The sequence below is a fragment of the Oncorhynchus kisutch genome, linkage group LG15 (assembly GCF_002021735.2).
Source record: "Oncorhynchus kisutch isolate 150728-3 linkage group LG15, Okis_V2, whole genome shotgun sequence".
In the NCBI taxonomy this organism is placed as follows: Eukaryota; Metazoa; Chordata; class Actinopteri; order Salmoniformes; family Salmonidae; genus Oncorhynchus; species Oncorhynchus kisutch.
In genome coordinates, this window is record NC_034188.2 from 19,604,784 (window position 1) to 19,618,978 (window position 14,195).

At 44.4% G+C, this 14,195-nt stretch overlaps 1 protein-coding gene across 2 annotated transcripts in view; it reads right to left on the bottom strand.

Annotated features, from left to right (window-relative positions):
- Positions 1-14,195, bottom strand: part of snx25 (sorting nexin 25) — a 55,815-nt gene that overhangs the window by 40,255 nt on the left and 1,365 nt on the right. For both annotated transcript variants that reach the window (XR_004202992.1, XM_020502100.2), the window contains exons 2-5: positions 13,812-13,896; positions 9,190-9,406; positions 3,903-4,075; positions 1,305-1,491 (exon numbers count right to left, since the gene is read on the bottom strand). Coding sequence is in view for 1 of the 2 variants with exons in the window: in XM_020502100.2 (XP_020357689.1) it covers positions 1,305-1,491; positions 3,903-4,075; positions 9,190-9,406; positions 13,812-13,896 (662 nt within the window). In the remaining variant the exon portion in view is untranslated. The remainder of the gene's footprint in view (positions 1-1,304; positions 1,492-3,902; positions 4,076-9,189; positions 9,407-13,811; positions 13,897-14,195) is intronic.

A 14,195-nucleotide genomic window follows, 5' to 3' on the forward strand; every position in this document is an offset into this window, starting at 1 on the left:
AGGCTGACCCAGCCAGCGGCGCGGTGTCAGGGCGACAGGCTGACCCAGCCAGCGGCGCGGTGTCAGGGCGACAGGCTGACCCAGCCAGCAGCACGGTGACAGGCTGACCCAGCCAGCGGCGCTGTGTCAGGGCGACAGGCTGACTTAATAAAATAGAACCTGCACACTCACAAGCTCCACCTCGTACCTTTATTCACAAACAAACCATGTTTAGATCCTACAAGAATCTTCATCCGGTTGGCATGGCTCATAAGAGTGTGGCGCTGGGGGGAGTAATGACTGTAGCCTGCAGGAGAGCTGAACACAGCACGGCCCAACACCAAGAGGTGGTAAAGCACCCTGATCAGAGGCTGCAGCCAGGGATTGTTTTGGTCCTAGTGTCATTTCATGAAAAGCTGCGCTGTATATCAATGATAAACACAGGGCTGTGACAAGGGGAGAGGGAGTCACGAATGAGGCTGTCAGACAGGAGAGCTCTCTATGCTTAGGGACACAGAGAAGCAGGTATACAGAGGCTCACAAACACATAGGTTTGTCACTCAGGGTGACTTAAGAGCAGAAAACATGGTAATTAACTACAATGACCAGAATCCATTGCGCCTACAGCTGCCTGTTCTCATTGGTTCTTGCTGGGAAAACATGCTTGTGGGGGCGGCAGACAGAGAGGAAGAAAGATGGATACACCAGACAGATAGAGAGCGGTTGTTAGGCATCTCTACCCGCCAATATATCTAATTGATTGATAGTTGTTATTTAGCAGTTTTACAAAGTATGACTTATCTACTATGAAGTACTACTAAAACAGTGATTTCGTCAGACAGCTAGCCAGGATGACTCTGTTGATTACTCTTTTGGGAGCACTGAGATAAAAGGCTGTCTGGCTAATACTGCCTGAGCAGAGATGAGATGACTTGGAATAAAATAACATACACAACTGAAATGGTTAGAGCCTAATAAGTGATAGTAAAGCGCAGTCACGCACTACCATCTTGTTTTGTGCTGTTACAGCATTGAACCCACATAATGCATGTATTGTTTAAAACATTTAAATGGATCATTTAAAAATAAACTGAACCAAAACCCGACGGGCTTCAAAATGCACTAATCTCTCAGCACTAAAGGGGAGAGACGGTGTGACGTGTTGGTATGATGACGCACGCAAGTCAGGGTGACACGAGACAGTGTGGTTGAGGTGTACGTGTCGGCATGGCTAATGAGTAAACTGGAGATCTTCTGTGTCAGTCAGGACATCGACACACATACGACCCACACTCAGAAGCAGGGTTGGGCTGCTCTGTCTGTACCTGAGCTGTTTGAGGAAGTCGATGTCTGAGGAGGAGCTGATGAGCTTGATGAACTCCTCGTAGGACGGGGCGTAGGTATAGGCCTTCTTGTGGTGCTCGTTGAGCTGCTCGCGGTGCTCCAGCTGAGACAGCAGCATGAGGTTCAGGAAGTCTGGGTCACTCAGCACCTCCACCAGCGGCTTCAGCACTGCACACACACAGTAGAAAACAGGGTTATAGTGTGGCATGCTCCAGCTTAATCATTTAGACACACACACTAGCTAATGTTGTAAAGTGACATCCTCTGACAAGCACAAACTAAAGAGCCATCTTTGAATGTAAAAGCCTCCTCTCTTCCTCAACCACACACTATCCTGGATTACCTTTATTACAATGGCATGTCTGGACTGCCTTCAGATGTCACTGGCTATCTTACTGGGCTTCTTCATATTTCATTTTTATGGAGGAGATAAATGTTTTATAAGGGAAGGGGTGACTCATACATGCTTACACAAGAAGCCATAAACAGCTGAACTGGTAAAGGCTGAGACTGGCAGGCAGTAGGCCAGGGCTATGTCCAAAATGGCTCCCATCTCACTATATAATGCATTGGTTTTGAACAGGGCCCATAAAGGAGTGCACTTTGTAGAGCAGGGTTTCCCAAACTCGGTCCTGCAGCCCCCCCTGTGCGCACATTTTGGTTTCTGCCCTAGCACTACACAGCTGATTCAAATAATCAAACTCATAATTAAGCTTTGATTATTTGAATCAGCTGTGTAGCACTAGGGCAGAAACCAAAACATGGGGTCCCCGGGGACCGAGTTGGGAAATCCTGATGTGGAGAATAGGGTGCCATTTGAGGCACCTTCCTCAGGGGTTTCATCATTCTGACAGCTGGTTGGATGGCTACAGCACCACGGGAGGGGGGGGGGGGGGGGGGGGGTCTATGGGCTGGAACAGGAACCACTCCCCTCATCCTCCACTCTTGCTGCGACACCCCCCCCCCACATATTTCCTTCAAGTCACTAATATTGAGATCTGAGAGAGCTGCAGACATCCCTCTGGTTTTGCTTGCTTCTGATGGGTATTAATACTGAGAACAGGCATCATCTGCACCAAGCTAGATGGTGTGCACTAGATGAAAGCTTTGCTGATGTGTGTTGGGAACATTTTAGTGTGTGGCTTAGAGGTTTCTATTCCATTTCAGTTTACAGGGTTTTCAGCCAAACACTGAAAGATCTGATATGCTTTATGTGTGACTGCAAACATTTCCGAGCGCTGTGCTGCTGTGATGCAAAGCAAACTATCAGATTTCTCACACATAGCTGGTGGAATGGCTTTCTAATGGTGATTTCAGAGATAATCTCTGGCAAATGGAATCAGAGATTGGCCACTCCAGGCAGCCCCCAGCCTTGGTACAGAGGGCAGCGGTCAGTACATTTCCCCAGACTTCACCCTCTCTGGTTGTGTCCCAAATGGCACCCTATTTCCTACAGAGTCCACTACTTTTGAACAATGCCCTATGCACTGTTCAAAAGTAGTGCACTACATTGGAAATAGGGTGCCATTTGGGAGGTACACCTCTCTCCACCCAGTCAGTCCTCCATGGAAACCCATAGAAGTACTAGAGCCTGGCCTCAGGTTGAGCTCAGTTAGAATACAACGTCCCATTGTTCAAGAAATCAAATCTATCCTCTAATCGCATTACTTTGTTGTGAGATCAAATAAAATAAACAAATTACAAAAAAGAAGAAATGCCCCCAAAAAACAGATAACATAAACAATAACATTGAAATCTGATAACATATCTGACTAATGTCGAGCAGCACTAATGTCGAGCAGTAACGTTGAGCATTTTGGATGCTCTTAAAACCTCACCAACACCATGACAGGAGAGTGGGGGTAAAAAAAAAAACTGTGCAAATCTAACATGTTCAGTACCTTGAAGGAGGGATGTTGCTAAGTAACGGTGGTAATGAAGAAATAATTAGAGGTCTGGAAGTATATTTTTGTCATCCATCTGTGCCTGCAAGATAAACAAATCGCCCCCACACCTTCTTGACAGCCCATTTAGCTCTGACTCCTTGGTCTGCAGTCAAGCAGCCTTCACTGCTATTCACAAAACCACATCTGTGATGGCACAGCAAGTCAGTTCACAAGGAAGTAAAATACACAGCCCTTTTCTGATTGGTGTTGCCTTTTGATTTTCGCGTCACATAACGTCTTCAGAGACAGTCCATAGTCATTCATATTTTAATACCAGTATCTGGTTGTTCAATGTTTTTTGGTTAGTACAGCGAGAAGCATGCGAGAGCATTTCCCCTCCTCCTAACAACATAAATACAGTAGCAGACAAGTCATTCAGTTGGAGCTCTGGCACATCATCCAGCCCACATCATTGCTCATCATGCCATTGTTACATGAAACAGATTTCCAATTCACTGATTAAGGGTGCCATTTGGGACAATTTCCCATAGGTTTTGGGCCTTGATCAAAAGTAGTGCACAATAAAGGGTATAGGGTGCAATTTGGGACGCATGGTGAATCAGTCCCTGTGTTGAATGAATAATGGATAAGCTTTAGAGAGGGAGGACGGTGTGTCCCTGGCTGTCTGTGTACCTTTGGTGGTGATAACCTCCACTAGAACCACGCGCAGGCTGTAGGAGCGGGCGTCTCGTGTGGGCAGCAGGCACAGCATGAGCAGGCGGGCACAGCAGCGCAGGAACCGTAGCTCCTCCTCAGGGCTCTGCAGACACTGGTGCAGGGGGAAGGGCTTGGGCAACTCCTCCTGCCTGGGAGAGGGGGGGGGGGGGGGGGGGGGGGGGTTAGAGAGTGAGAGAAGGGTGGGGCTCATCACAGAGCACACACTGCTGTCTCCTACATTTACTTTTTTGTTCTGCACACTACAGAGGAGCGTTTCCTTACTGCACAGGCAATGCCAGTATCTTTGTGTAAGCTGATTAGGGCTGATAAACTTAAAGTCAAATCAATGGAATTAATTGTAGCGCTTAGTTTTTTTCCCTCAATTGGACTCCAGGCAGGATAAAGGCTGGCCAGCCATCAGAGATTTGGTATTCAGCTTTAGAGGGCAATCTGTCCTCATGACAGATCTCTGTACAGAGGGGCTGGAGAGAACATAGCTGATACTGATCCATACTGCAGTCACAGCTCTTTCATTTTAATGAGGCACGACACCAGACATGACATCATGGCTTCTGAGCCATGATAGCAGGCATGACAGAGGAAGTGTGCATTTACTGGAAAGCCTACATACAGATGTGTGCTTTGAACAAAACACACTCACCCCTACTGAAGACTATCCATTCACTAGGATGGGTTTGTCAAAGTGAGAATCATCTGTGTGTGAATAAAGCTGCAGTCTTAAAAAATACAAGTGACAAACCCATCATAGAACAATGTCATGGGAGCTCTGGGGGGGCAGAGAACTCTGGGGCAGGGAACTCTGAGGGGGCAGATGTATCTCAGCATTTCTGGTTGATTGCATCTGAAACAAGCTGGGAAAGAAATGCATCTACTGTGCTAAATAATGAGCAGCATCTCCAGCTGGAAGTCTTTGGGAGAGAAGGACTGACTGGCTGAACTTCTGAAAAGCCTCATTTAAAGTTCAAGAGGGACCTCTGACATTACACAGACTGCTAGAGTAGCTCTGTCTGAACATAGAAAATGTGGCATTGGCAACATACAAAATAAGTTATTATACCATGTTATTTATACCCTATAATACACAATATTAATCTAGCACAGGAAGATTACACAATGGATGCATCCCAAATGGCATTTGGGAAGCATCCAATAAAACTTTCAGTTGATGGATGAGGACCTCTTTCTTCCTTCTTTCAAAGTCAATGTGAGGTGCAGAGCCAGAGACACACACAGTACAGAAACCAAGGGAAGCAGCTTGCTCACTGTGAGGACCTACCTGCTCAAAGTCTTTCAAAATAGTGACATTTGCTGTAAATTTCAACCGGTTACCTAGCTGAGAGCAGAGTTCCTGCTTCAATGTTGACTGTTTGGAACTGGCCTACTGTTAAAATGTATCTAATGGATTGCTTATAGGAAATATTTTAATTGGTTGCCTCACTATATTGTAAGTAACACTATGCATTATGGGAGCTAAATTAACTGACAGACAGTCACACAGTGAGTGACTTAATGAATACATTTAAAATTGTGTTTTTGTTAAGATATTTTATCAAGGTTTAAGATAAATAATTCTACCCAGAAACTTCACAATTAGGGATTAGAGGTTATGTAGCATGAACAAGGAGTAATTAAAAAGAATAAAACACAGCTCCAACTAGGTTGGAGGGGGAAGAGAGGAATGTGTGTGTGTGTGTGTGTGTGTCTAAAGTAAGCAAAGAGGATCCTTAACATATGTTTGAACCGACTCAGCTATAACTCTGTGGCGAAAAAATAAAGACCTCAAGAGCCCCTCTAGGTTTTCCATATCTGGGGGGGGGGGGGGGGCTGGAACTGTCTGCTAAGTAGTAATAAACTATGGTGAGACTTCAGGAGTTAATCCAGATAGTGTGTCACGTATGTGCGCTAGTGAGTTGGAATGAACTTTTGAAGCTGCTTTGTCCTGGTCGGAGAGGATGAGGGACATTTTAAAACCGATGACGTCATATGTGATATATAAACTAATGTACATTGATTTATGACCAGCGCTCTCGAGAATAAAGGCTATTGGCTAATCTTGGTAGACTGGTCTCTGTCCATTTTATGCAAATAAGGATCTTACAAATTCTTAGAAACAGACGGAGTGATTTAAATTGAATTGATTAATGAACACATATAGGAATTGTTGAATTCCTTTAACAGTTTCTGACTTCCACTGCTCAGACAGTACAGGACATCCTGAAAGTATTCAGACCCCTTGACTTTTTCCACATTTTGTTATGTTACAGCTGTAATCTACACACAATACTCCATAATGACAAAGCAAAAAAAAAAATGAAATATCACATTTACATAAGAATTCAGACCCTTTACTCAGTACTTTGTTGAAGCACCTTTGCCATCGATTACTTGAGTATGATGCTACAAGCTTGGCACACCTGTATTTTGTGAGTTTCTCCCATTCTTCTCTGCAGTTCCTCTCAAGCTCTGTCAGGTTGGATGGGGAGTGTCGCAGCATAGCTATTTTCTGGTCTCTACAGACTCTTCCTACAGTTGGATCCGTTTAAAGTCCAGGCTCTGGCTGGGCCACTCAAGGACATTCAGAGACTTGTCCCGAAGCCACTCCTGCGTTGTCTTGGCTACGTGCTTCGGGTCATTGTCCTGTTGGAAGGTGAACCTTCGCCCCAGTCTGAGGTCCTGAGAGCTCTGGAGCAGATTTTCATCAAGGATGTCTCTATACTTTGTTCTGTTCATCTTTCCCTTGATCCTGGTCTCCCAGTTCCTGCCACTGAAAAACATCCCTACAGCATGATGCTGCCACCACGCTTCACCTTAAGGTTGGTGCCAGGTTTCTTCCAGAGGAGATGCTTGGCATTCAGGCCAAAGAGTTCAATCTTGGTTCCATCAGACCAGAGAATCTTGTTTCTCACAGTCAGAGTCCTTTAGGTGCCTTTTGGCAAACTCCAAGCAGGCTGTCATGTGCCTTTTACTGAGGAGTTGCTTCCGTCTGGCCAGTCTACCATAAAGGCCTGATTGGTGGAGTTCTGCAGAGATGGTTGTCCTTCTGGAAGGTTCTCCCATCTCCACAGAGGAACTCCGGAGCTTTGTCAGAGTGGCCATCAGGTTCTTGGTCACCTCCCTGATAGCCCAGTTTGCCTGGGCACCTCCCTGATAGCACAGTTTGCCTGGGCGGCCAGCTCTAGGAAGAGTCTTGGTGGTTCCAAACTTCTTCCATTTAAGAATGATGGAGGCCACTGTGTTCGTGGGGATCTTCAATGCCAAAGAAATTGTTTTGTACCCTTCCCCAGATCTGTGCCTCGACACAATACTGTCTCGGGGCTCTACGAACAATTCCAACCGACCTCATGGCTTGATTTTTGCTCTGACGTGCACTGTCAACTGTGGGACCTTATATAGACAGTTGTGTGCCTTTCCAAATCATGTCCAATCAATTCAAATTTACCACAGGTGGACGCTAATCAAGTTGTAGAAACATCTCAAGGATGATTAATGGAAACAGGATGCCCCTGAGCTCAATTTCAAGTCTCATAGCCAAGGGCGTGAGACTTGTAAATAAGGTATGTTTTATATTTGTAATACATTTTCAAAAAACTTCAAACAACCTGTTATCACTGTCATTATGGGATATTGTGTGTAGATTGAGGAGGACATTACATTTTTTTTTATTCAATCCATTTTAGAATAAGGCTGTAACGTAACAAAACGTGGAAAAAGTCAAGGGGTCTGAATACTTTCCCCATTTCCCTGTCTGTCCTTGCTTTCCTATGAGTGAGCTCCACTTCTACATGTCCGGGGCATATGGAACAGAGACTTTACAGCATCATAAACACTGACCAGTAGCTCATTCTGCTCACAGCCAGTCATCCCATACAGTTGAAAATGGCTGATTTTGTCAAAATTGGAACAGTGGCTGTAAAGTAACATGCTATACATGACGCCAGAGGTCACGTTCTCTGCTTCACAGGGGGTGCATGGGTTTTGACTGACAGAATCAACAGTAATTGTGTGACGGTGGGGACGCAGGCCTGTGTTCCAAATAAAGAACTACACGTGCTCTTGCTTCTGTTTATCAACGGCAAAGCGTGTAGAGCTTTAAAAAAGCACCTGATAAGGAAAGAGCTTTCCTTGAGTGATAAAAGCTGATTGAAATGCCTTAGGAACTGTTCAGTTTGAAGAGGTGTGTGGCAACTTGGATACACCAGTTAGACCTCACACTCAAACCCTTGTCATTGTTTTTTTCTCATCTTGCACCTACTCCAAAAAGTACTTTCAGATTTTATTGACAAATGCTGTGAAAAGTACAGTAAATGTAAAATGCACATAAAATTAGTGTCATGTTTGGTTAAAGTCTTGTGACATGTGAACTGCTGTGTCCTGATAATTTCCCTATAATCTCCAAAGTGATCTCTTTCAATTGCTACCATGGTCATGCATATGCTTTTTATAGTTGTTCTGTTAGAAACATTTACATCTGGCCCAATCCATATTGTGACGACCCTCCCACTCGGTCTTCCGGATTCTTTCTCTTTGCTCGTTTTCCTTATTATGATGTAGGCGGAGGGAGCTGGGAAGGTCGTCAGCGACATGGGACACACCTGGGCCCATGAGGAGACTCTCCATGCAGACACACTGTTGGATTTTGGTTGTGGCATTTTTGTGGCTGTTTTGTTTGTTTGCTTTGGCACCTTTCAACACCCCTCATTATCACATTAATGCACGCAACCACTCACTTACGCTACTGATTACTGACAACACACAGCATTGTTAATTGTATTTACGTTACTTCAGTTAATAAATATATTTGTTATTCCTAATCTCCACGTTGTCTCCCTTTTAGTTACGGACTTCGAGACGGTTCGTGACAATATCCAATTTCCAAAGGGGTTACCCAAACAGCTAAAACAGTCAGACAGTGAAAAAGCATCCTCTCCAGTACAGTAGCACAAGTTTGAGTAAGAACCCTGTCCCGAGCTTTGCTCCATGGCCACAGACTAAAATAAGCAAGGCTGCTCTCCTTTCCTGAGAAAAGGGGGAAGCTGGGTAATGCCGAGTATTACAGAGTGATGTTGACCACCTCTATATTCTCAACAGACCAGAGAAGCCCATGTTAGGGCCCCTGAACCTCTCCTCTAGCCTGCTCCCCGATCGGTTTGTGTTGTCCTAACTCCTATGGTTGTCAAACCAGCATGAGCTGGCAAGACAGCACAAACAGATCTCCTCCTCCTCCTCCCACACCCTCCTGTACCTGGTATTGGCCGTCTTGAGGTCACAGAAGTGTGCATGGAGGGTCTTGACGGTGTCATTGCAGACCACGTTGACCATGTCGACGTCTGCCAGGCGGCCCCGCAGCTGCTTGGCCATCTCCCAGAAGTCCTCCGACAGCATCTGGTAGAGCTGTCCCTCGTCGCGGCTCAGCGGCACATACCACGACAGGACATAGTCCCTGTAGCTGTAGTCAAACACTGGAGACACAGAGAACAAGACGTGGTTGGTACACTGCTTGGCAAAATACAGGGTAAATTTCAGCAGAAGCATCAATAGAAATCTCTGCTGCTAAAGGGTAGCAAAACTCTGAATTCTCTGTTCAGCCACAATCAGTCTTTATTTCACAGTGTAGGTTTACATTAAGACTGGGTCATGTTGGACCATCAGCCCCACCTCCTTTTCTTACTCAATCCTAGCCTAGTACATCAGCCACTAATAGCTAGCTAATGCTTACTAGGTACGATTGGAAACATTGCTGTGTGCTCATTTGGATGTGTTCCTTTCAGAGCCACGCCAAGCCGTAATGTCAAATGTAATTCTATTAAACATTACTCTACCGGCTCCTCTGGTTAAACCAACACGTTGGTAGTGGGTTCACAATTCTAGTAGAGGTCAACCGATTATTGGAGGACCAAAAAAGCAGTTTTTGATTCAAATCGGACGAGATTATATATATATATATATATATATAAATATATAACACTCCAACACTGTGTTTTTGAATTATTTAAACCAAATTGAACATGTTTCATTATTTATTTGAGAGTAAAGAGATTTTATTTATGTATTAAGTTAAAATAAGTGTTAATTCAGTATTGTTGTAGTTGTCGTTATTATTTATTTATATATATAATATAATATATATTCTTTTAACATGAGTCTTCAATATTCCCAGTTAAGAAGTTTTAGATTGTAGTTATTATAGGAATTATCGGACCATTTCTCTATACCATTTGTATTTCATATACCTTTGACTATTCAATGTTCTTATAGGCACTATAGTAATGCCAGCCTAATCTCGGGAGTTGATAGGCTTGAAGTCCTACACAGCGCAATGCTTGAAGCACAGCGACGAGCTGCTGGCAAATGCAGGAAAGTGCTGTTTGAATGAATGCTTACGAGCCTGCTGGTGCCTACCACCGCTCAGTCAGACTGCTCTATCAAATCATACTTAATTATAAGATAATAACACACAGAAATACGAGCCTTAGGTCATTAATTTGGTCAAATCCTGAAACTATCATTTCGAAAACAAAACGTTTATTCTTTCAGTGAAATACGGAACCGTTCCGTATTTTATCTAACAGGTGGCATCCCTAAATCAAAATATTGATGTTACATTGCACAACCTTCTGGCAAATTAATTAAGGTCTTTGTTAGGAAGAAATGGTCTTCACAGTTCGCAACGAGCCAGGCGGCCCAAACTGCTTGCACAGAACACAAGAGAAGTGACACAATTTCCCTAGTTAAAATAAATGAATGTTAATAGGCAATATTAACTAAATATGCAGATTTAAAAATATATACATGTGTATTGATTTTAAGAAAGGCATTGATGTTTATGGTTAGGTACATTTGTGAAACGGCAGTGCTTTTTTCGCGAATGCGCTTGCTAAATCATCACCCGTTTGGCGAGGTAGGCTGTGATTCGATGATAAATTAACAGGCACTGCATTGATTATATGCAACACAGGACCAGCTAGATAAACTAGTAATATCATCAACCATGTGTAGTTACCTAGTGATTATGTGAAGGTTGAATGTTTTTTATAATATAAGTTTAATGCTAACTAGCAACTTACCTTGGCTCCTTGCTGCACTCGCGTAACAGGTGGTCAACCTGCCACGCAGTCTCCTCGTGGACTGCAATGTAATCGGCATCCAAAAATGCAGATTACCGATTGTTATGAAAACTTGAAATCGGCCAGGCCGATTAAAATCGGTCTACCTCTAATTTCTAGCACCTGAAGCATACGCACAACCATGGCTAGTGTGCATGCATCACTATTTACGAGGTCATGGCTGTGCGAATGCGTCGGGTGACAGAAACCTTAATCAACATGTTGAAAAGTTGGTTTAATAATACTTTCTTGTGGATATATCATCTAAAACTCAGAGCATCATAAGGACCAACCCCACAGACAACCGTGAGAGTAGATTCAAATTGTATTCAACATTAAAGCTTGTAGGGGGCCTGAAAGGACCTAAATTAAACACTGAGTTCTCCCAGACAGTGGATTTGCTTGCTATAACACCCATCTGGTCCAACAGGCTAACCTCTATGGTGCCTAAGCCAACCCTATACCCTTTCTGATTGCTCCTTAATTAAGCCAGTTGTGTCCTAGCCATCTAGGCTACAGTTTACTCTCCTGGTTGGGGAGATGTACTTCTTCAGTGGTACTCTCTCTGTGACATCAGCATAAGGCAGTAGCCATACAGACCGTAGAAACAGACAGTAAAGACCCTTCTTCTGGGAGGACGGCAGCACAGTACCAATGCTGGCTGCCAGGTAATAGATGTTCTTCAGTCAGGGGATTTACACAAACACACCCAAACTACTGGAGCCTGCAGCCACTCCATACAGAGTGCGACACTGCCTGTCATGATACAGAACCTCTTCCATATCAATGAGAATATACTGTACGGAAAGACTTGTCTCAAGACACTAAACCCAAAGCATGCCAAGGTCTGACTGCAGCTACATTTCTGTGCTTCTATAGCGAGCCAGACAGCACTGTATGGAGCACAAACCCAGGTAGAGTAAGGCGCTATAGCCTAGTCAGACATATCCCAAAAACGAAAGGCCTTCAATTTGCTTTGCTTCAGACTGACAGTGCCCGACTCCACAGTGAGCCCCCTACAGGATATTGTGAATAACTTAAACTCCCTTAGTGTGGAGAGACATGAGGTTGGTTGAGCTCTTGTTGAAAACAGTAACATAGTCAGTGAAGATCAGTTTATATCTCCTGGATGGCTTCACTCAATCCCTACATAAGAAGCACATGATGGTCATGCCAGTGATGGGGTGACCTGCCAACCACCTTGGCAATTCATTTGCATTAACACTAGTGAGCTCCTCCTCCATGACCCATCTTTACCAAACATGTGATAGGTCAGAGGGCAGCATGGACCTTGCTATGGCGTTGATCAGAAATTATCAGAAAGGAAGAGGCGGGGCCTCCCGAATGGCGCAGCGGCCTAAGGCACAGCATCACTGCAGCCTGGGGTTCAATCCCAGTGTCACAACCGGCAGTGACCAGGAGTTCCATAGGGAGGTGCACAATTGGCTTTACTTGGCTCATTGCGCTCAAGCAACTCCTTGATGACGTCTTGAGATCTGTATATACTGGAAGAGGCGAAGCGAGAAAGTTCACTCCGGTCAAAATCTGTCCACAATAAGCAGACCGCCTGTCTTCCCGCCTTTGGGACAACAACTCCTATTGTTAGGGCGGGGACCAGGCCATCATGTCAGTATATACAGATCTGATATGATATAACATTTTTATCACAATACCAGAGGGGGTAGACAAGACAGTAATGCCTTTCTGCATGACTTGCTGCAAATACATGACAATATATCACTACCAAATTCCAGCCATGAAGTAAGTGGTTCAATCCTCAAGCGAGGCTAACAGCTGCAAGAAACGATTGGATTGATAAATCTAAATTGCCGGAGAACAATCTCCTGCTGTATGAATGAAAGGAGTGGTGTGTAAAGTAAAAAGCATGTTGGTTAAACACAGGGCCAGGGAGGACAGCAAACATCTCCGTCCCTGTCCCAAATGGCACCATGTTCCCTTTACAGTGCACTACTTTTGACAAGGGCCACCATGCTCTCCTCCATGGACCCTGGTCAAAAGCACACTATAAAGAGAACACTGGGCCTTTCTTCCCCTCCAATCATGTGAGACCCTCTATCACACTGCTTCAACAGATTCAGTAATCCTATCCAACATAGGCTGAACAAGGTGGGGGAGGTTGGGTCAAACTTCCTTCGTTGTTCCTTTCTGTAATCAACATTTCAATAATCCCATTTCTGATTGGTTTCTGCCTGGTGGGTATAATAAGTGCCAGTCATTAGGGTTAATGCTACCTTCGATAAGGGGCTTGCGATTAACCATCCATGCAGTAACACACAGCAGCTTGTTAAATACAGTAATACACATGTAATTGTGATCTCATTACCAGGGGATAGCTTTTGTTTGCCAGTAGGGAAAGTTATTTGAAAGGCTATCTTCACCTTGTAAAATGTAAATGAGAAATGTTGTTTGGGGTGTGAGCAGATGTGGTGCTTAATGAATGACAATGTAGTGATCTCAACTACATACTCCTTGCGTCCTCGCTCCTCGTTTCCTTAAAACCTATTGGAGAAGGTCAGAGGGGAGGGACCTCTGGCTTTCTCATCCAATGGGTTGAGAAGGAGACAAGGATCGAGGAGTATGCAATTGAAATCTTGCCCGTGTTTCTTACACCAAGTGAAAGGAAGCTGCTGATCTCACAAGCTCTTCCTGAGAAGAGGAAGGCCTATTCTAGGACTGCCGACTCCACACAAATGATGGTTCTGCAGCATTATATTTGGGGTTTTAACCACCAAACACTAACCTTCTTTAAGGGCCTTGTCCACATTGTGTGATACCACCACTCTTCTTGTCTGCGCAGACTCCAAAAGTGGCACGGTGAACCTTCCCTGCAAACATAACACAACACAAGTACAAAGGATGGAGTCCCAGCCGAAGGTCAATAACACACTCTCAGCCCATTGTGTGCATACAAACAAGACCATTGACAAAGGACATCATCAAACAGAAATTCATAAATAATGGAATAGTTGAATGGGCAGTGATGTCCAACCCAGACAGGGAAGTGATTGAGGTAGTATTGAGCAACAAGGATATTTCTAAACATAACACCCACACAGTGTCATGCAGGAGATACAAGAGTGAGATGCCTATGCCTATGCTTCAAAGGTCTGGCAGACTGTTGAAG